The sequence below is a fragment of the Haematobia irritans genome, chromosome 4 (assembly GCF_050003625.1).
Source record: "Haematobia irritans isolate KBUSLIRL chromosome 4, ASM5000362v1, whole genome shotgun sequence".
Classification (NCBI taxonomy): Eukaryota; Metazoa; Arthropoda; class Insecta; order Diptera; family Muscidae; genus Haematobia; species Haematobia irritans.
Window position 1 is genome coordinate 194,471,773 of NC_134400.1, and position 26,066 is coordinate 194,497,838.

At 27.9% G+C, this 26,066-nt stretch overlaps 1 protein-coding gene across 1 annotated transcript; it reads left to right on the forward strand.

Annotated features, from left to right (window-relative positions):
• Nucleotides 1-2,287: 2,287 nt before the first annotated feature.
• On the forward strand, nucleotides 2,288-21,154 carry GAPcenA (GTPase activating protein and centrosome-associated). Its single transcript, XM_075303568.1, has 10 exons — nucleotides 2,288-2,392; nucleotides 2,618-2,900; nucleotides 9,601-9,939; nucleotides 10,006-10,377; nucleotides 13,122-14,254; nucleotides 14,315-14,399; nucleotides 14,462-14,565; nucleotides 14,629-15,348; nucleotides 19,500-19,970; nucleotides 20,606-21,154. Exons 2-10 carry the CDS (start codon nucleotides 2,630-2,632, stop codon nucleotides 20,777-20,779), a joined length of 3,669 nt encoding a protein of 1,222 aa, XP_075159683.1. The 5' UTR covers nucleotides 2,288-2,392; nucleotides 2,618-2,629; the 3' UTR covers nucleotides 20,780-21,154.
• The last annotated feature ends 4,912 nt before the right edge of the window (nucleotides 21,155-26,066 follow it).

Consider the following 26,066-nt stretch of genomic DNA (forward strand, 5'->3'; position numbering starts at 1 on the left):
TTTGACCATTTTTGTCGAAATCAGAAAAACATATATATGGGAGCTATATCTAAATCTGAACCGATTTCAACCAAATTTGGCACGCATAGTTTCAATGCCAATTCTACTCCCTGTGCAAAATTTCAACTAAATCGGAGTTAAAAATTGGCCTCTGTGGTCATATGAGTGTAAATCGGGCGAAAGCTATATATGGGAGATATATCCAAATCTGAACCGATTTAAACCAAATTTGGCACGCATAGTTACAATGCTAATTCTACTCCCTGTGCAAAATTTCAACCAAATCGGAGTTAAAAATTGGCCTCTTTGGGCAAATCGGGCGAAAGCTATATATGAGAGCTATATCTAAATCTGAACCGATTTGGCTGGTATTTTGCATGTTTTTCGAGACCCATAAAATATTCGGATGTACGGAATTTGAGGAAGATCGGTTGATATACACGCCAATCATAACCAGATCGGCGAAAAATATATATGGCAGCTATATCTAAATCTGAACCGATTTTTTCCAAAATCAATAGGGATCGTCTTTGAGCCGAAACAGGACCCTATACCAAATTTTAGGACAATCGGACTAAAACTGCGAGCTGTACTTTGCACACAAAAATACATCAACAGACAGACAGACAGACGGACAGACAGACGGACATCGCTAAATCGACTCTAGAATTTAATTCTAAGCCGATCCGTATACTAAAAGGTTGGTCTATGATTACTCCTTCTTGGCGTTACATACAAATGCACAAACTTATTATACCCTGTACCACAGTAGTGGTGAAGGGTATAAAAAGTAACCGTGAAAACAAGCTGGTTTTCAGCTTGAAAACTGAACATAGTACTCAGCTTTACCTTAAAATTCACTTTTTCTGATAGTTTGCAGGGGTTCTTATTGGCGTCCTTCGAAATTGATCTAAATAGGCACCTAATAATTGCACTGATAAACTTTTTCGTAGTAACTTGGCGTGGTACAACTTCTCAATAGCGACGGCGCTTTTCCGACGAGTTTTTGATGTCGTATATGATTGTTTTCGACGTAGGGGGGATTCTCCGAAGCGCCCCCAAATTCAAAAAATGTTGGCAGGGAACCTAAGTAGTACGATTGTGGATGGCAGTCTTATGTAGAAGTTGCTACGCAATCCATGGTGGAGGGTACATAAGATTCGGCCTGACCGAACTTACGGCCGTATATATTTGTTTACAGATTATATTTTCAATTTCAATCAATTTTTTAATTGGATTGTAAAGGGTGATTCTTTTGAGGTTAGGATTTTCATGCATTAGTATTTGACAGATCACGTGGGATTTCAGACATGGTGTCAAAGAGAAAGATGCTCAGTATGCTTTGACATTTCATCATGAATAGACTTACGATCTGCCACAACGTCGAATTTTCAGTGAATGGGCCCTAGAAAAGTTGGCAGAAAATCCGCTTTTTTATCGACAAATTTTGTTCAGCGATGAGGCTCATTTCTGGTTGAATGGCTACGTAAATAAGCAAAATTGCCGCATTTGGAGTGAAGAGCAACCAGAAGCCGTTCAAGAACTGCCCATGCATCCCGAAAAATGCACTGTTTGGTGTGGTTTGTACGCTGGTGGAATCATTGGACCGTATTTTTTCAAAGATGCTGTTGGACGCAACGTTACGGTGAATGGCGATCGCTATCGTTCGATGCTAACAAACTTTTTGTTGCCAAAAATGGAAGAACTGAACTTGGTTGACATGTGGTTTCAACAAGATGGCGCTACATGCCACACAGCTCGCGATTCTATGGCCATTTTGAGGGAAAACTTCGGAGAACTATTCATCTCAAGAAATGGACCGGTAAGTTGGCCACCAAGATCATGCGATTTGACGCCTTTAGACTATTTTTTGTGGGGCTACGTCAAGTCTAAAGTCTACAGAAATAAGCCAGCAACTATTCCAGCTTTGGAAGACAACATTTCCGAAGAAATTCGGGCTATTCCGGCCGAAATGCTCGAAAAAGTTGCCCAAAATTGGACTTTCCGAATGGACCACCTAAGACGCAGCCGCGGTCAACATTTAAATGAAATTATCTTCAAAAAGTAAATGTCATGGACCAATCTAACGTTTCAAATAAAGAACCGATGAGATTTTGCAAATTTTATGCGTTTTTTTTTTTTAAAAAGTTATCAAGCTCTTAACAAATCACCCTTTATTAAAGATATTGAGAACTCATTTAATTGTAACGAGTACTCAAAATTAGTCAGTAACGAGTACTTGTAATCAAATACTCGTTACATTCCCAACACTAAAACATAATAATTGTCAAAACAATTGAAAAAAAAAAACTGTAGTCGGAGTTTAATCAAGTAAAAGTGAATTATTTACACAACAAACTAGAAAATAAATTGTGGATATCAATCAGGAAGTGTAATTATCAAAATGTGAACGATATATTCAAGTGTTTCCAACAAAACTATCGATTGTAATTGCACCCATCAATAGAAAGAAAAAAATAAGGGAGGAGACTTAATACACAATATACATTCGTCATCGATTGGAAAACAAATAATACTCGAATACAAATCCTCGAACTCTAAAGAGAGTGTTTATAATTAAATAATGTACTAAAATATGTACTTTTCACTATATTAGACAGCGGATGGAATGCAAAATAGATGCAAGTCCAATTCGCACTTTATCGGAGAACTATACATACAGAAAACTTACCCAATTCCCCTCTGCGACATGGATGATAACTTAAGCACAAAATCTTCAGAGTCTTCTATCACAACGAGTGGGGAATATGAAATTGTTGCGACAGAAGCAACATCTCCAGAACAACCTCTAATGGACATAAATAATTGCAATTTATCAGATGTACAAAATGCCATGACAGATGCTTTGAAAGAATTGGAAATGGATAAAACTGGGGAAGGTAAGTGCGTTGACATTGTTTTGAAAGAGTTTGGTGGTGTTGTTGTCGTTGTTTTTTTATTCTTAATACATGTCATACATATGCACGTCCATGCTGTGTATTGGTATTTTCCAATTGCTAAGAATGACGACGTTCCATTGTGTCGTGGTAATGAAGTGAGTTAAATGTAGATTACATTCGAATATTCAACGTCAAAAACACATACCCATGTCGTATAAATTTTATCTTTCTGCATTCAGAGTTGGTGATGTAAACATAAAATTGTTTAATGTATTAAAATGAGCTAAAATTCAAATTCTGGATATTTTTGAGGGCACCCCTTAAATTGTTTCCATACAAGGGATTGTATTCAAAATTTGTTCAATGACCCTCAGCCCCACAAATGACCTTAAAGTTTAGTGGGCTCACATAAAGCTTGTATAGTTCTCTTATATGAAGTAGTTAAGGAATATGAAATCAAGTAATGTTGGTGTATAAAGGTGGCGGCTAAACCCGAACTTAATACCCATCATTAGGGTTCAATAGGGTCCTGAGAATTATTAACTTAAAAATTATGCGCATTATGGTCTTCAAATGAATGTTAATTCGGAGTATAGAAAAAATTGAATATTAAAAAAGTCTATGCATAAGTAAAATGTTTCAATAGACACCATTGGGGCTTTTAAGAATTTAGACCCCTACAAGTATTTCATATCGGATGAATGTCCATTCTCGGAAGAGCCTCCTGTTTGCTGGGATAGAGGAGAACCATAGTCCGAACCGGGATAGAGGAGAACCATAGTCGAAGCATGGAAATAATACTTAACATCGCTGAGGGAGGATAGGACATTGAAATAACTGACAACGAGCAACGAGCAATATATGAAATTTATAGGGGGTAGCTGCTAGCCCCCCAAGATGAAAATACATAGCGTTAATATTCCGCCGGTAGGAGTATCGAAAACGGAAGTGAAAAATTGGCATTTTCGGTTAATCGGGAAAACTATTTTTACCGTTATTTTTTGTATTCCAATGAGATTCCTATCTAGTTTGCTACAGGTTTCCTCCGAAAGTCGATCTTTGTATAGAGACTTGAACAACATGATGTACTATAGATATTGACCCTAAAGGCTAAGCATTACATACGAATGAATAAATAAATAATGAGGAATACATTTATCTTTTGTCAAACAAATTATATTTTTTCAAGTTTCATGAAAAATAAAAAAAATCGTTTGCAGTGTGAGAACCTTAAATGAGAACTAAATAAAATAAATAAAATAAAAATAATAGTTTATAATCAAATGTTTATTTTATTACAATGAATTCTTTGCTTTTTATTTTTTTTTGCAGTAAACTAACTGTTTAAAGCGAGTTTTCACAGCGTTTTAATTTTTCGGTTTTAACCGGTTATTCGGATTCGCGTAAAATACAAACCGAATTTTCATTTCGGATCAATTGAAACTTGTTATAAAAAATAGTTAATTGGACAGCCTAGTAGGTAGCTGAGCTCCATAAGTTTTTGTTTACAAATAAACAATTTGATTGTAGTAAAACATAGAGAATAGCGATATTTTTACACTACACACATTTTTTATCAACATTGCTTTTATTTGCGGTAAAAATTAATTATTCTCGAATGAATAAATAAATAATGAGGAATACATTTATCTTTTGTCAAACAAATTATATTTTTTCAAGTTTCATGAAAAATAAACAAAAAAATCGTTTGCAGTGTGAGAACCTTAAATGAGAACTAAAAAAAATAAATAAAATAAAAAAATAGTTTATAATCAAATGTTTATTTTATTACAATGAATTCTTTGCTTTTTATTTTTTTGCAATAAACTAACTGTTTAAAACGAGTTTTCACAGCGTTTTAATATTTCGGTTTTAACCGGTTATTCGGATTCGCGTAAAATACAAACCGAATTTTCATTTCGGATCAATTGAAACTTGTTATAAAAAATAGTTAATTGGACAGCCTAGTAGGTAGCTGAGCTCCATAAGTTTTTGTTTACAAATAAACAATTTGATTGTAGTAAAACATAGAGAATATCGATATTTTTACACTACACACATTTTTTATCAACATTGCTTTTATTTGCGGTAAAAATTAATTATTCTCTAATGTATAGGTTATTTACACAGAAGTACTAAAGATTTTCCGGAAGAAACATATTTTTTTTTTCATTTATTTGCTCAATTTTGTAATTTAAAGGAGGTAAGGCCGGTGCAATATAAATTACAATAGAACTACTCAAAAATATAATATAAAAATTTTATGAATAATATATATAATGACTTAAAATTAAAAGTAAATAATAAAAATATTGACAAAAAAATACAATAGATTTTCTTTGTGTGTTTTATGAGGTTTTAAATCCAACAAACTTGATTTCGTAGAATTCGGTCAAAAGTTTAACCCTTTCACTACCGAAATTGACCTGATGTTAAAAACTTTAATTTTTCATCTGTTTTTACTAGTACTAACAGCATATAGAAGAACAATTGTCATTTTGAGAACCTACCTCAATTACTTCAAGAGCTATATGATCTTGTTCGAAAAACTTGATTCTTGAATTGTGACCAACTGGCCTTACGAAAATAGGCGCTATTTGGCCTATAATATTTTTCATAGTGTGAGAAAAAATACAACAAAGAACCCGAAAAAGTATCAGCTATAGTTTTTGTATGAATGTCCATTTACTAGAAACATACAGTAGAAAAATTGTCTCAAATTTTCATATTTTTCGTTTATTAAAGAAGTTTATAAAAATGTATTTTAGTGCTCACCAATATAGAAAATATTTATAGCTTATTTAGATTAAAGCCTCCACTTTAAAATAACATCGAGAAATAAATCGAAACTAAGTGGAAAACTAGAATTTTGTGTATTTTTCGAATGTCCTAAGTGGACATCGGTAGTGAAAGGGTTAAGACTTAAGATTTCTTTTCTGGTTGCATCTTTAAAAAAATACAGTGCGCATTTAAGGGTTAGTTAATCACAGATAGTGAAAGGATGAAAATCTAGGATAATTAACAAGGTTCATAATAAATTGATACGCGACATGACTAAGGATTATAATCAGGATAACAAAAGTCGACGTTTCAATTTGTTCAAAATTTGGAAAAGTTAACATTTCGAACATTCCACTTTTTCCAAATTTGGGAAAAATCAACTTTATAATTTTATTTATTTATTTCATTCCATATTTGTATTCATCTGCAAAAAGGGTGATACGGTCAAAATTTAGTCAAGGAAAAACGCGTGTAAATCGGTGAAATCGTTTATTTAAAAAATCAAATTAATTTTTTTTCAAGTTCAATTAGTATAAATTTCAGGAAAAATATTCAGTTAGGCTTTCGCTTTTCCAAATCCGAATTGCCGGGCCTCACGTTTGACACCTGCCATCAGATTTTGTACAGCCACCTTGTCCACCTTCTTCGCCGCAGAAAGCCAGTTTGCCTTGAACTGCTGCTCGTCCTTAGCAGTTTTTTGGTCTTCTTTAGGTTCCGCTTGACAATAGCCCTGTATTTCTCAATTGGGCGGAGCTCTGGCGTGTTGGGAGGGTTCTTGTCCTTGGGAACCACCTGCACGTTGTTGGCGGCGTACCACTCCATGGCCTTTTTACCGTAATGGGAAGATGCCAAATCCGGCCAAAACAGTACGGAACAACCGTGTTTCTTCAGGAAAGGCAGCAGACGTTTATTCAAACACTCTTTCACGTAAATTTCTTGGTTGACAGTCCCGGAAGCTATGAAAATGCTGCTTTTCAAGCCACAGGTACAGATGGCTTGCCACACCAGATATTTCTTTGCGAAATTTTACAGTTTTATGTGCTTGAAAATATCTGCTACCTTTCCCCTTCCTTTTGCCGTATAAAACTCCTGTCCCGGAAGCTGCTTGTAATCGGCTTTGACGTAGGTTTCGTCGTCCATTACCACGCAGTCAAATTTCGTCAGCATCGTCGTGTACAGCCTCCGGGATCGCGCTTTGGCCGTCGTATTTTGTTTATCATCGCGATTTGGAGTCACTACCTTCTTGTAAGTCGATAGTCCGGCTCGTTTTTTGGCTCGATGCACGGTTGTAGACGATACACCCAGCTTATTTGCGGCATCTCGGAGAGAGAGGTTAGGGTTTCGCTTGAAACTACCGGCAACTCTCTTTGTCGTCTCAGCGGCTTCCGGTTTTCGATTTCCCCTCGATCCAGACTTCCTGTCTGTCGACAAACGTTCCCCAAACACTTTAATTACATTTGTAACGGTTGATTTGGCAACTTTTAGCGATTTTGCAAGTAGCTCGGATTTTCGCGATGCGCGAGCAAAATTTTGATACGCTGCTCTTCTTGCTTGGACGGCATTTTGACAACTGAAGAGTGAATTCCAAAATCAAAATAGGAGCAACATTCTACACACACACACCTTCAAAATGAGGGGTGTTCAGGTTTTTTAAATGCAAAATTGAAAGAAATACGTCAAGTTTATATTGACCAAATTTTGACCGTATCACCCTTTACATCGTGTGTACATTTGTATTCCTATTTAATATAAATGGTATTGTGTACACACAAAAAATTTTTTTTCTGGTTCAATCACGAAATTAATTGATCCAATTAATTTTTTAATTGAAATGTCTTCAATCACAGAAATGATAGTATCAATTAAAAATTAATTGAAGGTCAATTAAAAAATTAATTGATTCAATTAAAAAATTAATTGAAACTATTAATTTTTGTGATTGATTTTTGTTTCAATTAAAAAATTTGTTGAATCAATTAAATTTTTAATTGAATATTTTTTAAAACTCAATTAAAATTTTAATTGGAAAAATGTTCGTGAAATTTTTTTTTGTGTACAGATATTCTCAGAGATAACAAAAAAATACTAACCTCTTACGACTTCTTATTTTATTTGCTCGATTTTATAATTTGAAGCCAGGGGACGATACAGATTAAATTACAATAAAAACTACTCAAAAATATATAATACAAAATTATATAAATCTTAAGACTAAAAATAATAATATGGATAACAATTATTTAAAAAGGAAACAATAAATAAATATAAATTTATGTTTATAAAAAAAGAAAAAAATACCATAAAAAAATAATAATAATTAAATAACATATTTATGGATTAGTATTAATAATTTTACATGACGATCATATTAAGCGGTAAGACAAGTAATGGACACTGCATACTATAAAGTTTGCTGCAGAAAAAATACAAAATTATATAAACCTTAAGACTAAAAATAATAATATGGATAACAATTATTTAAAAAGGAAACAATAAATAAATATAAATTTATGTTTATAAAAAAAGAAAAAAATACCATAAAAAAATAATAATAATTAAATCACATATTTATGGATTAGTATTAATAATTTTACATGACGATCATATTAAGCGGTAAGACAAGTAATGGACACTGCATACTATAAAGTTTGCTGCAGAAAAAAAAAAAAACAAACCAAGAGGACATGTAAATTAATTTACAAGTGATTTTTTGGTTGATTAAATAAAACATTAAATAAATATAAAAGTTGGTTTGGCCAACGCCAAAATTTGATTCGAGTCGCTATTCATAAATATCAAAAGTCGATTTGTCGAATTTGAAGATTATAAAAAGTCGACTTTGACTTAAAAATTTTTATCGTTACAAAAAGTCGATTTTCGTCTTGTGTATTCCTATAGTCTGCACATACACACAGATTTACTATAGAAATATTTGCATCATATACTCCTTATAATACAAATTCAACTTTTTCGTTAAAAATCGATTTTGGCCAACGTCAAATGTCATTTCAAAAATGTTAAAAGTCAAATAGTTGAATTTAAAGATTATAAAAGTCGACCTCGACTTTTTTTAATGTAGACTTTTGTATCCCTATAAGCTGCATTTACTCTCAGAATTACATTCATATTAAGTCAACATTTTCGTTAAAATTGGATTAGACGATTTAGGCCAAAATAAAAGATCGATATTCGACAATATAAAAATGCGACTTCCAACTTTTACATCAAGATAACCCTCACCTATTCATGTCTAATGAACACTTTTATAGATCCACTTGTATCTATGTAGATTCTCAATTTTTTACTCATATCGAAATAATTTTTGCTTTGGCTTAACCACTGTATTAAAAATTCTTATCATTTAAATATAAATGCAGGTGATATTAATTTTTAAATATTGATAAGCGAGGAGGAAATTCCTCAAATAATAACGTAAATATATAGTATTTCTTTCAAAGAAGGCAAGGCAGTGTTGACCATCTCAGCCCACTCCACATAGATTATTATTTGATTTTATTTTGGTTCATAAATTGGCCACCATCAATTTGCTTACTTGTAAAACAGCTGTAAGCTATTTGACATACATCTCCAAAAACATAAGTCCACAAATAATGTGCTGCTATGACAACAACACCACATACATACATCACCACACTGAAACTCTTGTATTGAAGACAATAAATAACGCCCCTTTTTTTAATTTAGATCGACTAAAAAATACAAGAAAATAAATAATCTCATTCATTCACTTACAGTTGCCATTGCGTTTATATACCTTTAATTATATTGTAGTTACCCCTGTGGACATATATACATACAAACATCACATTTTTTCTCTCATTCATATTTGGCCTTAAAAGTCAATTGAAGTATTATTATTGATTAATAGTAATTTTGTTGTGTTATCTTCATTCTGCAGTTGGTGGTTTGGCCGTAGCAAGTGTTAAACAGAAATCATTAACTTTACCCTTGGTGGGTACAACAAGTCCAGCATTGGTTGTCCCTCAGGAGCAGCGACTGGATATAACGCTTGATAATGCCAATACTATGAAGTTGAAAACTATGATAACACCTAAGAGTGACGATTCAACATCGGAGCTAAATCGAGTGGGACAATCTGTATTTTATGATTGTATTGATGGTAATGCAGCTACAGCGGTTCCGCCAGTTCCCACCGAAAGATCCAAAGGTGATGGGGCTGACGTGGAAGAGAAACAGGATATTATGAAGCCCGAAAGAAATGACACTGATGATGATGGTAATTTTTTATTTTTAACCCATAGGCATATCTTATTTTCTAATTTAATTTTTCTTTTTCATTTAGTTTCCGAAATCGATCAAGGCTGCACTATCTTCTCGGGTGTCACTTATTTGGGTTCCACCAATATCAATGCTCCCAAGTCAGAGACGGATGTCTATCGAATTATGAGTGAATTAAATAATAGTAGCTCATCATATGGCATGAAAATTTCCATAAGCATACCTAACTGTTCAGATGGCTTGGTCGTTTTACATGACGCCGAATCAAATACCATTATTGCCACCTATGAAGTACAAAGCATAATTTTATATTTCCGTGGTCCCATTGAAACGGTTGAACATGGATGTTTCGCATTCACTTGGTTGCATGGTGAATCTTTGTTTCAGTGTCATGTATTTCGTTGCCATATCCCAGAAGCGGTTAATCAAGTTAGTGGTAAGTCTTGTTTTTATTAATTCGCAACGAAATATGGATATATATATATATAAACGTTGTTGATGAGATAAAACAAAGAATATATATCAAAAATAATGGATATGAACCAAGGGTATATATTCATTATTTTTGACAAAATTTTCTATAGAAATAAAATGTTGACAAAATTTTCCATAGAAATAAAATTTTGACATAATTTCCTCTAGAAATAAAATTTTTGTCAAAATTTTCTATAGAAATAAAATTTTGACAAAATTTTCTGTAAAAATAAAATTTTGACAAAAGTTTCTATAGAAATACAATTTTGACAAAATTTTCATTGAAATAAAATTTTAACAAAATTTTCATAGAAATAAAATTCTGACAAAAATTTCTATACAAATAACATTTGACATTTTTTATAGAAATGCTTTTTGACAAAATTTTCTATAGAAATAAAATTTTTACAAAATTTTCTATATAAATAAAATTTTGACAAAATTTTCTATAGAACTAAAATTTTCTATAGAAATAAAATTTTGACAAAATTTTGTATAGAAATAAAATTTTGACAAAATTTTCTATAGAAATAAAATTTTGAGAAATTTTTCTATAGAAATAAAATTTTGACAAAATTTTCTAAAGAAATAAAATTTTGAGAAAATTTTCTAAACAAAAAAAAAAAAAAAAAATTGTGAGAAAATTTTCGAAAGAAATAAAATTTTGAGAAAATTTTCTAATGAAATAAAATTTTGACAAAATTTTCATTGAAATAAAATTTTAACAAAATTTTCCATAGAAATAAAATTTTGACAAAAATTTCTATACAAATAACATTTGACAAATTTTTTTATAGAAATGCTTTTTGACAAAAATTTCTATAGACATTAAATTTTGACAAAATTTTCTATAGAAATAAAATTTTGATAAAATTTTCTATAGAAATAAAATTTTGACAAAATTTTCTATAGAAATAAAATTTTGACAAAATTTTCTATAGAAATAAAATTTTGACAAAATTTTCTATAGAAATAAAATTTTGACAAAATTTTCTATAGAAATAAAATTTTGACAAAATTTTCTATAGAAATAAAACTTTTACAAAATTTCTATAGAACTAAAAATTTGATAAAATTTTCTATAGAAATAAAATTTTGACAAAATTTTTTTTATAGAAATAAAATTTTGACAAAATTTTCTATAGAAATAAAATTTTGACAAAATTTTCTATAGAAATAAAATATTGACAAAATTTTCTATAGAAATAAAATTTTGACAAAATTTTCTATAGAAATAAAATTTTGACAAAATTTTCTATAGAAATAAAATTTTGACAAAATCTTCTATAGGAATAAAATTTCAACAATTTTTTTATGGAAATAAAATTTTGACAAACTTTTCTATAGAAATAAAATTTTGACAAAATTTTGTATAGAAGTCAACATTTGTCCAAAATTTCTATAGAAATAAAATTTTGACAAAATTTTCTAAAGAAATAAAATTTTGAGAACATTTCCTAAAGAAATAATATTTTGAGCAAATTTTCTAAAGAAATAAAATTTTGACAAAATTTTCTAAACAAAAAAAAAAAAAAAATTGTGAGAAAATTTTCTAAAGAAATAAAATTTTGAGAACATTTTCGAAAGAAATAAAATTTTGAGAAAATTTTCGAAAGAAATAAAATTTTGAGAAAATTTTCTATTGAAATAAAATTTTGACAAAATTTTCATTGAAATAAAATTTTAACAAAATTTTCCATAGAAATAAAATTTTGACAAAAATTTCTATACAAATAACATTTGACAAATATTTTTATAGAAATGCTTTTTGACAAAAATTTCTATAGAAATTAAATTTTGACAAAATTTTCTATAGAAATAAAATTTTGATAGAATTTTCTATAGAAATAAAATTTTGACAAAATTTTCTATAGAAATAAAATTTTGACAAAATTTTCTATAGAAATAAAATTTTGACAAAATTTTCTATAGAAATAAAATTTTGACAAAATTTTCTATAGAAATAAAACTTTGACAAAATTTTCTATAGAAATAAAATTTTGACAAAATTTTCTATAGAAATAAAATTTTGACAAAATTTTCTATAGAAATAAAACTTTTACAAAATTTCTATAGAACTAAAAATTTGATAAAATTTTCTATAGAAATAAAATTTTGACAAAATTTTTTTATAGAAATAAAATTTGGACAAAATTTTCTATAGAAATAAAATTTTGAGAAAATTTTCTATACAAATAACATATGACAAAATTTTCTATAGAAATAAAATTTTGAGAAAATTTTCTATAGAAATAAAATTTTGAGAAAATTTTCTATAGAAATAAAATTTTGAGAAAATTTTCTATAGAAATAAAATTTTGACAAAATTTTCTATAGAAATAAAATTTTGACAAAATTTTCTATAGAAATAAAATTTTGACAAAATTTTCTATAGAAATAAAATTTTGAAAAAAATTTCTATAGAAATAAAATTTTGACAAAATTTTCTATAGAAATAACATTTTGACAAAATTTTCTATTGAAAGAAATAAAATTTTGAGAACATTTTCTATATAAATAAAATTTTGACAAAATTTTCTATATAAATAAAATTTTGACAAAATTTTCTATAGAAATAAAATTTTGACAAAATTGGTTTGGTAGTTTTTTGTTAAACTTTACTACCAATTTTGGTAGATTATTTTTGGCTCGAGTGGCAACGGTGTTTCTAACCCTTGATCTATTTTTTCTTTTTTTATTTCATAGCTTGCTTTCAAAAAGCTTTCCAAACCTACCCGGCCAGTATGACTTGCAGTCTAATATCAACTAATGAAAATAACATGATGAATTCCATAACTTCTGATATAAGTGGTAACCCTCTAAATACTGCCGGCTATGAGTTCTTGGTGTCATTGGAAATACGCGAAAAAGTTGCGAAGAATTCATTTGCTCCCGTGCCCAGAGATCGTGGTTCCTTTAAGTTACGTGCAAATACTGACAAGGAAGTTTACATAACGGTCAAACAAACACCATCCACAGTGTTGCAGCCATTATTTATAGATCGTTGCTTTGGTGTCCTATTGAGCCCTGGTAAATTGGTGAGACAAGCTGATATGCGTTTAATTGATATGATATCCATGGGTTATATACAACAACCATCAGCAGCCCCAAATAATGGTGGTGGGGCAGGAGATGTTCCACCTCCCGTAACACCACTCTGTTTAAATCCCTATCACATTCAAGCCGAATGGAAAACTAGTGAGAAATCATTCGAGCAATTAAACGTTGAGACGTCGAAAACTTTCCTTACCGTGGCGGTGGACATTGTTATGCGTGGCATACAAGAGCCTGTCAGATTTGTTATAGAAACTCCCGTTAGTATACAGTCTGCAGGAGAATTACGTATTATGGACCATTTCATCTCAAAGAGACCAATGACACTACGTTTCTATCTACATTTGAAACGAACAACCGATGAGTTTAGCTGGAAAGTTAGTTCCATTGATCCGGCTGAAGAAATTGTGGAGCAACCGCAACAATCATCTTCATCATCTTCGTATCTACTTAAGTTTGGTATGAATAACCTATCACGTATTGTAAGATCATCATCGATAGCTTCAATAGAAGATGATTGTCCTACCGATTCTGAAGATCTCTCGGATGGTGATGAGCCATTGCTTAGTGGTACTGGAGAAGTTCCAAGAGATTGTTCTCAGGATACATTGGATGAATGGGATCCGGTTTTAAAGGAATGGGATGGGGAAAAAAGGCCTAAGAATTTGGCATCATTAGTTCGTTTGGGTGTTCCAGAAGCGATGCGTGAAATGATATGGAAAAAGTTGGCAGGAATCGAGTCGAAAACTGAAATGCTGGATATGTATAAAATTTTGATTACCAAAGTAAGTAATGAAACTGAAAAAAAATAAATTCTTAATAATGTAAAGCCCACAATCTTCCAGGAAACCAAGTGCGAAACTGTTATACAAAGAGATATACACAGGACATTTCCGGCACATAAGTGCTTCAGAGAAACTGGAGGTTCCGGTAATTAATAATCGCAGAATTTTCTTTTTCCTAAGATCATAAAAATTTTCATTACTTTTTAGGCCAAGATGCTCTGTTTAAAGTTTCTAAAGCTTATGCTGTGTATGACAGTGAAGTGGGTTATTGCCAAGGATTGAGTTTCATTGCTGCCAGCTTGCTTCTACATGTGAGTGTTTAAGAAAAACAAAAACTTTACACACTTTTTATACTCAATTTTTTATAATTCCAGATGCCCGAAGAAGATGCTTTCTGTGTTTTAGTATCCTTGATGTATGATTATGGCTTACGTGATCTCTATAAACAGGGTTTTGAGGCATTATATCTACGCCATTATCAATTGGAACGTTTGATCAAAGATCAATTGCCCAAACTATATGATCACTTCGTCAATTGTGGCATTGAAACTCATATGTATGCATCACAATGGTTTCTCACATTGTTTACGGCTCGATTTCCCCTATGCTTTGTATTCCATGTACTCGATGTTTTCCTATTGGACGGTATAAATGTTCTATTTCAAGTAGCTCTCACACTTTTGTCGATATGTGAAAACGATTTACGTCAGTTGGATTTCGAAGGAATATTAAAATACTTTCGTGTTACTTTACCCAAAAAATGTCGTAGTCCAAGTCAGGCTAGACGTATAATGAAAATGGCCTGTGAGCGTAAGATTAAGAAACTCAAACTGTACGAGGATGAATTTAAATTACAGAAACAGGATAAAGAACGCTTGGAGAAAGAGACTCAGGCATATGAAAATCGTTTCGGTGCCGAAAGGCGTAAACTGCAAGGGGAAATCAGTGAGCTGCAGCAAAAGTTGGCCGAAGCAAATGAACGGGCCATTGAAAGAGAGAGGAAACACACTGGCATAATACAGGATTATAAACAAATCATTCAGAGATTGGAACAAGATATGACCACAATGAATGAGACCTTGGGTAATGTTATGGTGAGTGAGAATATATTTCAGTTTGGCAATTGGTCATAAAACATTTCAGTGGTTGCCAAAATTTAACTTCTTTCAATTTAAACTCTATTGGGAAAGAATTTCTCTATAATTTGGGATTTTCATATTTGTTGGGGTTGTTGCGACAAAAAAGTAGATTTTAACAAAAAATTTTCCCAATAGCGTTGGTGCCCAATAATTTATAAAATGTGGTACTATACTAGTCCCGGTAGATGTATATGTTGTGCTATTTAATTACAACGGACTCGGAGGGAAGTTTAGCGAAATTTTAGATTGATGCTCAATTAGATTTATAACCGCAAAGGCTAACAATGAATAATGTTGAAGTAGTCCCGGCAGATGCATAGCTTATGCAATTTAATTCCAAAGGACTCCGGAAAGGAAATTCAGTGAAATTTTAGGTTATTTTTTCATCATTAAAGAATCATTAAAGAACTAAGCTGCATGTAGTAGATATAATCCAGATCTTATGGATCGCATTGTGGTTGTTGTTGTTGCTGTAAAAGTTTTTTACGCAATTTCGTCCAATTTTGTCTTACGCTTTGGTACATAAGCTTGTATCCAGATCAAGAAACTCTGCGACAAGGATAGAATGTGTCCACAGTGATCTGGTGGTGAGTCGATTAGGTTTATGTAGGCAGGTAGGAAAATGTGATAATTTCATATGGTCCTTGGATACATATGGGGTACACGGCAGCGACTGCACTTGTCTGATCTTAGTTGAGTGTTGCCAAGCCTACAGGCACTTGTTTGTATGCTGGATCTCGCGCCCTAGAAGGTGAAGATCAATCCTTACATTCTATAGAAAATTTTGTCGAATTTTTTTTTCTACGGAAAATTTTATCAAAATTTTATTTCTATGGTAAATTTAGTCAAAATTTTATTTCTATGGAAAATTTAGTCAAAATTTTATTTCTATAGAAAATTTTGTCGAAATTTTATTTCTATGGAAAATTTTGTCAAAATTTCATTTCTATCGAAATTTTTGTCGAAATTTTATTTCTATAGAGACTTTTGTCAAAATTTTATTTCTACGGAAGATTTTGTCAAAATTTTATTTCTATAAAAAATTTTCTCAAAATTTTATTTCTATAGAAAAATTTTCTCAAATTTTTATTTCTATGGAAAACTTTCTGAAAATTTTATTTCTATTGAAAATTTTGTAAAAATTTTGTTTCTATAGAAAATTTTGCCAAAGTTTTATTTATATAGAAAATTTTATTTCTATAGAAAATTTTGTCAACATTTTATTTCTATGGAAAATTTTGTCAAAATGTTATTTTTATAGAAAATTTCGTCAAAATTTTATTTCTATAGAAAATTTGTCAAAATTTTATTTTTATAGAAAATTTTTTCAAAATTTTATTTCTATAGAAAATTTTGCCAATATTTTATTTATATAGAAATTTTTGTAAAATTTTATTTCTATAGAAAATTTTGTCAAAATTTTATTTCTATAGAAAATTTTGTCAAAATTTTATTTTTATAGAAAATTTTGTCAAAATTTTATTTCTATAGAAAATTTTGACAAAATTTTATTTCTATAGGAAATTTTGACAAAATTTTATTTCTATAGAAAATTTTGTCAAAATTTTATTTCTATAGAAAATTTTGTAAAAATTTCATTTCTACGAAAAATTTTGTCAAATTTTTTTCAAAATTTCATTTCTATAAAAAATTTTTGTCGAAATTTCATTTTAATAGAGACTTTTGTCAAAATTTTATTTCTACGGAAGATTTTGTAAAAATTTTATTTCTATAGATAATTTTCTCAAAATTTTATTTCTATAGAAAAATTTGTCAACATTTTATTTCTATAGAAAATTTCGTCAAAACTTTATTTCTATAGAAAATTTTGTCAACATTTTATTTCTATAGAAAATTTTATCAACATTTTATTTCTATAGAAATATTTGTCAAAATTTCATTTCTATGGAAATTTTTTCGAAATTTTATTTCTATTGAGACTTTTGTCCAAATTTTATTTCTATAGAAAATTTCGTCAAAATTTTATTTCTATAGAAAATTTTGTCAAAATTTTATTTCTATAGAAAATTTTGTAAAAATTTCATTTCTACGAAAAATTTTGTCAAATTTTTTTCAAAATTTCATTTCTATAAAAAATTTTTGTCGAAATTTCATTTTAATAGAGACTTTTGTCAAAATTTTATTTCTACGGAAGATTTTGTAAAAATTTTATTTCTATAGATAATTTTCTCAAAATTTTATTTCTATAGAAAAATTTGTCAACATTTTATTTCTATAGAAAATTTCGTCAAAACTTTATTTCTATAGAAAATTTTGTCAACATTTTATTTCTATAGAAAATTTTATCAACATTTTATTTCTATAGAAATATTTGTCAAAATTTCATTTCTATGGAAATTTTTTCGAAATTTTATTTCTATCGAGACTTTTGTCCAAATTTTATTTCTATAGAAAATTTCGTCAAAATTTTATTTCTATAGAAAATTTTGTCAAAATTTTATTTCTATAGAATTTTGTCATCATTTCATTTTTATAGAAAATTTTCACAAAATTTAATTTCAATAGAGAAATTTTCTCAAAATTTTATTTCTATAGGAAAATTTTCTCAAATTTTGTAAAAATTTTGTTTCTATAGAAAATTTTGTCAACATTTTATTTATATAGAAAATTTTGTCAAAATTTTATTTATATAAAAAATTTTGTCAAAATTGTATTTCTATCTAATTATACAATTATTTTTCGAGCTTTATGGACAGATATAGATTAAGGAACATGGTTAATAGAGCCATTGAAAAGAAAACGCCAGATACAAATCTATACACGCCTGGACTGTACATGTTTCGGTTCGGGCGAATGAACCTTTCCACAGCCTTTAGTATAGATCTGGCTGGGAAAGATAACTCAATTTTGGGCCCTTTATGCTAACTCCTTATGGAGAAAACATTTGGGAAATTTCCTCTTACGAATTGAATCATCTTTTCTTCCTAAAGGGCCCAAAATTGAGTTATCTCTCCCAGCCAGATCTATACTAAAGGCTGTGGAAAGGTTCATTCGCCCGAACCGAAACATGTACAGTCCAGGCGTGTATATATTTGTATCTGGCGTTTTCTTTTCAATGGCTCTATTAACCATGTTTCTTAGTCTATATCTGTCCATAAAGCTCGAAAAATAATTGTATAGTTTGATATAATGCATTTGGACGTCAATTGCCTGTTTCGGTATCAGGCTAACATGAAATATAACTGTATTTCTATTTATAGAAAATTTTGTCAAAATTTTATTTCTATAGAAAATTTTCTCAAAATTTTATTTCTATAGAAAATTTTCTCAAAATTTTATTTCTATAGAAAATTTTCTCAAAATTTTATTTCTATAGAAAATTTTGTCAAAATCTCATTTTTATGGAAAATTTCGCCAAAATTTTATTTTTATAGAAAATTTTACCAAAATTTGATTTCTATGGAAAATTTCGTCAAAATTTTATTTCTATAGAATATTTTGTCAAAATTGTATTTCTATAGAATTTTGTCAATATTTTATTTTTATAGAAATTTTTCTCAACATTTTATTTCTATAGACAAATTTTCTCAAAATTTTATTTCTGTAGAAAATTTTCTCAAAATTTTATTTCTATTGAAAATTTGTAAAAATTTTTATATTATATTATATCGTCAAAATTTTATTTCTATAGAAAATTTTGTCAAAATTTTATTTTTATCGAAAATTTTGCCAACATTTTATTTTTATAGAAAATTTCGTCAAAATTTTATTTCTATAGAAAATTTTGTCAAAATTTTATTTCTATAGAAAATTTTGTCAAAATTTTATTTCTATAGAAAATTTTGTCAAAATTTTATTTCTATAGAAAATTTTGTCAAAAATTTATTTCTATAAAAATTTTGTCAAAATTTTATTTCTATAGAAAATTTTGTCAAAATTTTATTTCTATGGAAAATTTTGTCACAATTTTATTGAAAATTTTGTCAAAATTTTATTTCTACAGAAAATGTTGTCAAAATTTTATTTCTATATAAAATTTTGGTTTTCTAAAATTCTAACAATTCCAACTTAAGAAATATACATTTTTTGTTAGATTAGGAAATAAATTGAAAACAAAAATTATAACACAGTCTATATATTTTCAGAGCACTGTGGCCAAATGTGAAAATTGCGCAAAACACATTGAAAAGGATAATCATGCTAACAATGCCATAACAAATAAATCATCAACGTCATCATCATCGTCATCGACCAATGATAATCGATCTCCAATCAATACAAATAATAAAAATGCAAATGAAAATCCATTGGGTCCTTTGGATCCTTTACATGCGGCATTACAACACATACGTGAACTCGAATTAGAACTGGCCCAAGCTAAATTGGCACAAGTCGAAGCTGAATGCAAAAATCAAGATTTAAATCATCAGCTCAATACCACCATAACGGAAATGCAGTCCAACCGTAATAGCTGGCAGCCATGGTTCTCGAAAACTCTAAATACCTTACAAGAAAAGGTATCGACACGGGGTGGTAATCGCGATCAAACAGCAACATTTCAGTCCTATATGTCCTCAGCGACAGGAAGTGAAACTAATTCGCCATCGGGACATCAGGTATCATAATTACTGTTAAATCTGTAAGGTGCCATACTAAGCGGTACAAACACCTTCCCCAACCCCACCCACTATACATATGCTTACAGCCGTCCCCTTTTATAAGTGTTTTAGTAAAACAAAAACAAAAAATATTATTGAATTAAATTCTTTATATTGTTTTCTATCCTTTTTTTTGAATTTTAAGTACGGCTTTAAATTACATTACATTATTATAATTTTAAATACATTACATTTGTATCCAAGAAAAACAAACTGAAATCCCAATCATGACATGCATTGTTAATTTAAGTTCTTTATTTAAGTTAATTTATATTTATATAGATTTATATAAATATTCATTATTCCTATATACATATATAGAGCTTCTTAAGCTACCTATCTAATGACCTACCATACCTTGCAATAATTGTTTCGAATCTTTAGTTTTAAATTTCTCATTATCATGAATTATTATTGCTGATTTGTTTTCGTTTGTTTATTTTTCTGTTGAACTATAAAACAGAGCCAGATAAAGCTCTGTAAATACAATCGAAAAAATTATTAACATAAAAAATCTTGTCTTCTCTATTTCTTGTTTGATTTTTTTTTCTCTGTACATTTTCTATATTCTGCCCACATATACATCTTCTCAGGAATTCAAGGCCTTTTCTGTGAGCAGCTCACCTAAACTACCTTCAAAATTCCAAACAGCCCGTTTACGCAACAGTATTGATAGCTTACGTAATATAGTGGTGCCTTTTGAAAATTCCGGCAAACATCTATTAAATGAAACTCTTAAACAGCACCACCAACAGCAACAGCAGTAATTTTTGATGTATTTGTTAATCGATTCACTTCACTGCATAGCATTCCATATATATTAGATGAAAAAAAAGTACACAAAAAACAAGTGAAAAAGAAATACATCACAATACGGGAATATCCTGTCAACGGTTATTTCACTATATAAGGGCAATAGATATTATATGTGATTAAGTAATTAAATTCTCTCCACTAACCACCACATAACTCAATAAACAAATGGAAGAAATAAAAATATTTAATGGAAATTATATCTATGTAGAATAATAAGGGCTTGCATACATCCGTAAATATTTGTCAGCGAAATCACAGATTAAAAAAAATATATATATACATAATAAAAATGATACTTAAAAAATTAAAACAAAAATAATATCAAACGTACTTTATTTACCCACCACCATAGTAAGTCCATCCTTTTATAACAGATCCAAATATTTCCGATTTCCGACCACATACAGTACAGTGAAGTGTGGACATCCACAGTCGTCTACATTAGAAAGTTTCATTTCATTTAAAAGAGAGAGAAATAAAATTTTGACAAAATTATCTATAGAAATAAAATTTTGGCAACATTTTCTATAGAAATAAAATTTCGACAAAATTGTCTATAGAAATAAAATGTTGACAAAATTTTCTATAGAAATAATATTTTGACAAAATTTTCTATAGAAATAAAATTTTGACAAAATTTTCTATAGAAATAAAAATTTGATAAAAATATCTATGGAAATAAAATTTTGATAAAAATATCTATGGAAATAAAATTTTTGACAAAATTTTCTATAGAAATAAAATTTTCACAAAATTTTCTATGAAATAAATTTTTCACAAAATTTTCTATAGAAATAAAATTTTAAAAATATTTTTGAGTGTTGTTGACCTATTTTATGTTTATTCTGATTATTAATTTTGTTCGGCTTGAGGTCATAGAAACAATCGATTATTGATTTGTTTTAATATTTATTTCCAATACACCAATATAGTTTCAAAAAAGACACGGAAGAATGCGCGAGAATGTATCGACACATCATAAACAAGCATCGACACAAACGAAGCTTAGTGCACGGTGACTTGCAGAACGAACAGCATCACACGAACTCACGTTAGTTATTTTCAATATATTATATCTAAAATAATATTGTGATTTGTGAACATTAAAAGTATTTTAATTTTTGTATTTTATGTAGATACAAAATCCCAGAAGATGGTTAGTGGCACTAACCGAAATATTGGAAATAAATATTAAAACAAATCAATAATCGATTGTTTCTATGACCTTAAGCCGAACAAAATTAATAATCAGAATAGAAATAAAATTTTGACAAAATGTTCTATAGAAATAAAATTTTGACAACATTTTCTATAGAAATAAAATTTGGACAAATTTTCTATAAAAATAAAATTTTCCATACAAATACTTCTATAGAAATAAAATTTGATCAAAAACTACAAAATAAAATTTTTTTTTTGGTAGTTTTTTATAGAAATAAAATTTTGGCAAAGTGTTCTATAGAAATAAAATTTTCTATAGAAATAAAATTTTGAAAAAAATGTTCTATAGAAATAAAATTTTGACAACATTTTCTATTGAAATAAAATTTTGACAAAATTTTCTGTTGAAATAAAATTTCGACAAAATTTTCTATAGAAATAAAATTTTGACAAAATTTTCCATAGAAATAAAATTTTGACAAAATTTTCTATAGAAATGAAATTTTGACAAAATTTTCTATAGAAATAAAATTTTGATAAAGTTTTCTATAAAAAATTTGTTGTATCAATTAAATTTTTAATTGAATATTTTTTTAAAACTCAATTAAGATTTTAATTGGAAAAATTTTCGCGAATTTTTTTCTTTTTTAGAGCTCGACCGAAGCATCGGCTTCGGCAGTCGGTCAAAACTCGATAATCGGCCACGAATCAGCCTTCGGCGTCAAGAGGACGATTAACCGAAGTAGAAGCTTTTTGAATAAATTATTTCACATTGAATTGTCCAAGTGTTGAATTTGTCTCAGTCACAACACCCAGTACACCCAGTACGTAAAAAAATATAAAAAATCCTTTTTTGTCATTATAATATCAAACTTCTGGACTGAACTACCTTTTATTGTTGTATTTATGCATTTGTTGAAAAAACTATTCTAATATTAAACTTAAACACAATAAATTTCTTTAATTACAAATTTGAGGAAAATAATCAGCTTCGGCCGATTATTGCTTTTTTCCGAACATCGGCTTCGGCAAAAAAAAACCGCTTCGGTCGAGCTCTAGTATATAAGCCTTCGAAATAGTGTGCCAAGTATGGGTCACAACGTTCCAGTTTTTGATATAGCTCTTATATAACAAGGGCAAACTACAGCATGTTTGAAACCCCCATGGCGGCGGGTTCTCGACCATCTCAATAAAATTTCGACAAAATTTTCTATAGGAATAAAATTTCGACAAAATTTTCTATTGAAATAAAATTTTGACAAAATTTTCTATAGAAATAAAATTTTGACAACATTTTCTATAGAAATAAAATTTTGACAAAATTTTCTATAGAAATAAAATTTTGTCAACATTTTCTATAGAAATAAAATTTTGACAAAATTTTCTATAGAAATACAATTTTTACAAAATTTTCTATAGAAATAAAATTTTGACAAACTTTTCCATAGAAATAAAATTTTGACAAAATTTTTTATGGAAATAAAATTTTTACAAAATTTTCTATAGAAATAAAATTTTTACAAAATTTTCTATAGAAATAAAATTTTGACAAAATTTTCTATAGAAATAAAATTTTGACAAAATTTTCTATAGAAATAAAATTTTGACAAAATTTTCTATAGAAATAAAATTTTTACAAAATTTTCTATAGAAATAAAATTTTGACAAAATTTTCTATAGAAATAAAATTAATGACAAGATTTTCTATAGAAATAAAATTTTGACAAAATTTTCTATAGAAATAAAATTTTGACAAAATTTTTTATGGAAATAAAATTTTTAAAAAATTTTCTATAGAAATAAAAATTTGACAAAATTTTCTATAAGAATAAAATTTCGACAAAATTTTCTATAGAAATAAAATTTTGACAAAATTTTCTATAGAAATAAAATTTTAAAAAAATTTTCTATAAAAATAAAATTTTCTATACAAATACTTCTATAGGTTATTTGTTTTGATCGCCATGGAAAATCTTTACTCGACAGGGGTGTGGTCACACAACCATAATACAGCCGGTTTGCAAAAATTGGAGAAAATTCTATCAAAAAACTAACAAACAAAATATATTCTTTAGAAAAATTGTATTTCTATAGACAATTTCGTAGAAATTTTATTCCTTTATTTAGCCAAAATTTATTTCAATAGAAAATTTTGTCAAATTTTATTTCTATAGAAAATTTTGCCAAAATTTTATTTCTATAGAAAATTTTGCCAAAATTTTATTTCGATAGCAAATTTTGTCAAAATTTTATTTCCATAGCAAATTTTGTCAAAATTTTATTCCTGTAGCAAATTTTGTCAAAATTTTATTTCTATAGAAAATTTTGCCAAAATTTTATTTCTATAGAAAATTTTGCCAATATTTTATTTCCATAGCAAATTTTGTCAAAATTTTATTTCCATAGCAAATTTTGTCAAAATTTTATTTCTGTAGCAAATTTTGTCAAAATTTTATTTCTATAGAAAATTTTGTCAAAATTTTATTTCTATAGCAAATTTTGCCAAAATCGTATTTATATAATTTTATCGAAATTTTATTTCTATAGACAATTTTGCCAAAATTTTATTTCTATAGCAAATTTTGTCAAAATTTTATTTCTATAGAAAATTTTGTACAATATTTTATTTCTATAGAAAATTTTGCCAAAATTTTATTTCTATAGCAAATTTTGTTAATATTTTATTTCTATAGAAAACTTTGCACAATATTTTATTTCTATAGAAAATTTTGCCAAAATTTTATTTCTATAGAAAATTTTGCCAAAATTTTATTTCTATAGAAAATTTTGCACAATATTTTATTTCTATAGAAAATTTTGCCAAAATTTTATTTCTATAGCAAATTTTGTCAAAATTTTATTTCTATAACAAATTTTGTCAAAATTTTATTGCTATAAAAAATTATGTAAAAATTTTATTTATACAGATAATTTTGTCGAAATTTTATTTCTGTAGAAAAATTTCAACGAAATTTTATTTGTACCAAACAGTAAAAAATCTACAATTTTTGGTATAATTCTACCAACTGCACATCTATCTTATAGCAAATGGTTAAAAAAAGAAACCAATTTTTTTATTTTTATTTTTATTTTTATTTTTATTATTTTTCCACTAAATATACCTTGATTATTTTTGAGATCACTGGCTTTACTTAAATAATCATGCACTCATACTATATAAATCTGTTATATACACATAACATTTATTTCTATAGAAAATTTTGCCAAAATTTTTTCTATAGCTAATTTTGTCAAAGTTTTATTTCTATAGAAAATTTTGCCAAAATTTTATTTCTATAGAAAATTTTTCAAAATTTTATTTCTATAGCAAATTTTGCCAAAATTTTATTTCTATAGAAAATTTTGCCAATATTTTATTTCTATAGAAAATTTGTCAACATTTTATTTATATAGATAATTTTGTCGAAATTTTATTTCTATAGAAAATTTTGCCAACATTTTATTTCTATAGCAAATTTTGTCAACATTTTATTTCTATAGAAAATTTTGCCAAAATTTTATTTCTATAGCTAATTTTGTCAAAGTTTTATTTCTATAGAAAATTTTGCACAATATTTTATTTCTATAGAAAATTTGTCGAAATTTTATTTCTATAGCAAATTTTGTCAAAATTTTATTTCTATAGAAAATTTTGTACAATATTTTATTTCTATAGAAAATTTTGCCAAAATTTTATTTCTATAGCAAATTTTGTCAATATTTTATTTCTATAGAAAACTTTGCACAATATTTTATTTCTATACAAAATTTTGCCAAAATTTTATTTCTATAGAAAATTTTGCCAAAATTTCATTTCTATAGCAAATTTTGTCAATAACCGATAGAAGTATTTGTATAGAAAATTTTATTTTTATAGAAAATTATTTTAAAATTTTATTTCTATAGAAAATTTTGCCAAAATTTTATTTCTATAGAAAATTTTGCCAATATTTTATTTCCATAGCAAATTTTGTCAAAATTTTATTTCCATAGCAAATTTTGTCAAAATTTTATTTCTGTAGCAAATTTTGTCAAAATTTTATTTCTATAGAAAATTTTGCCAAAATTTTATTTCTA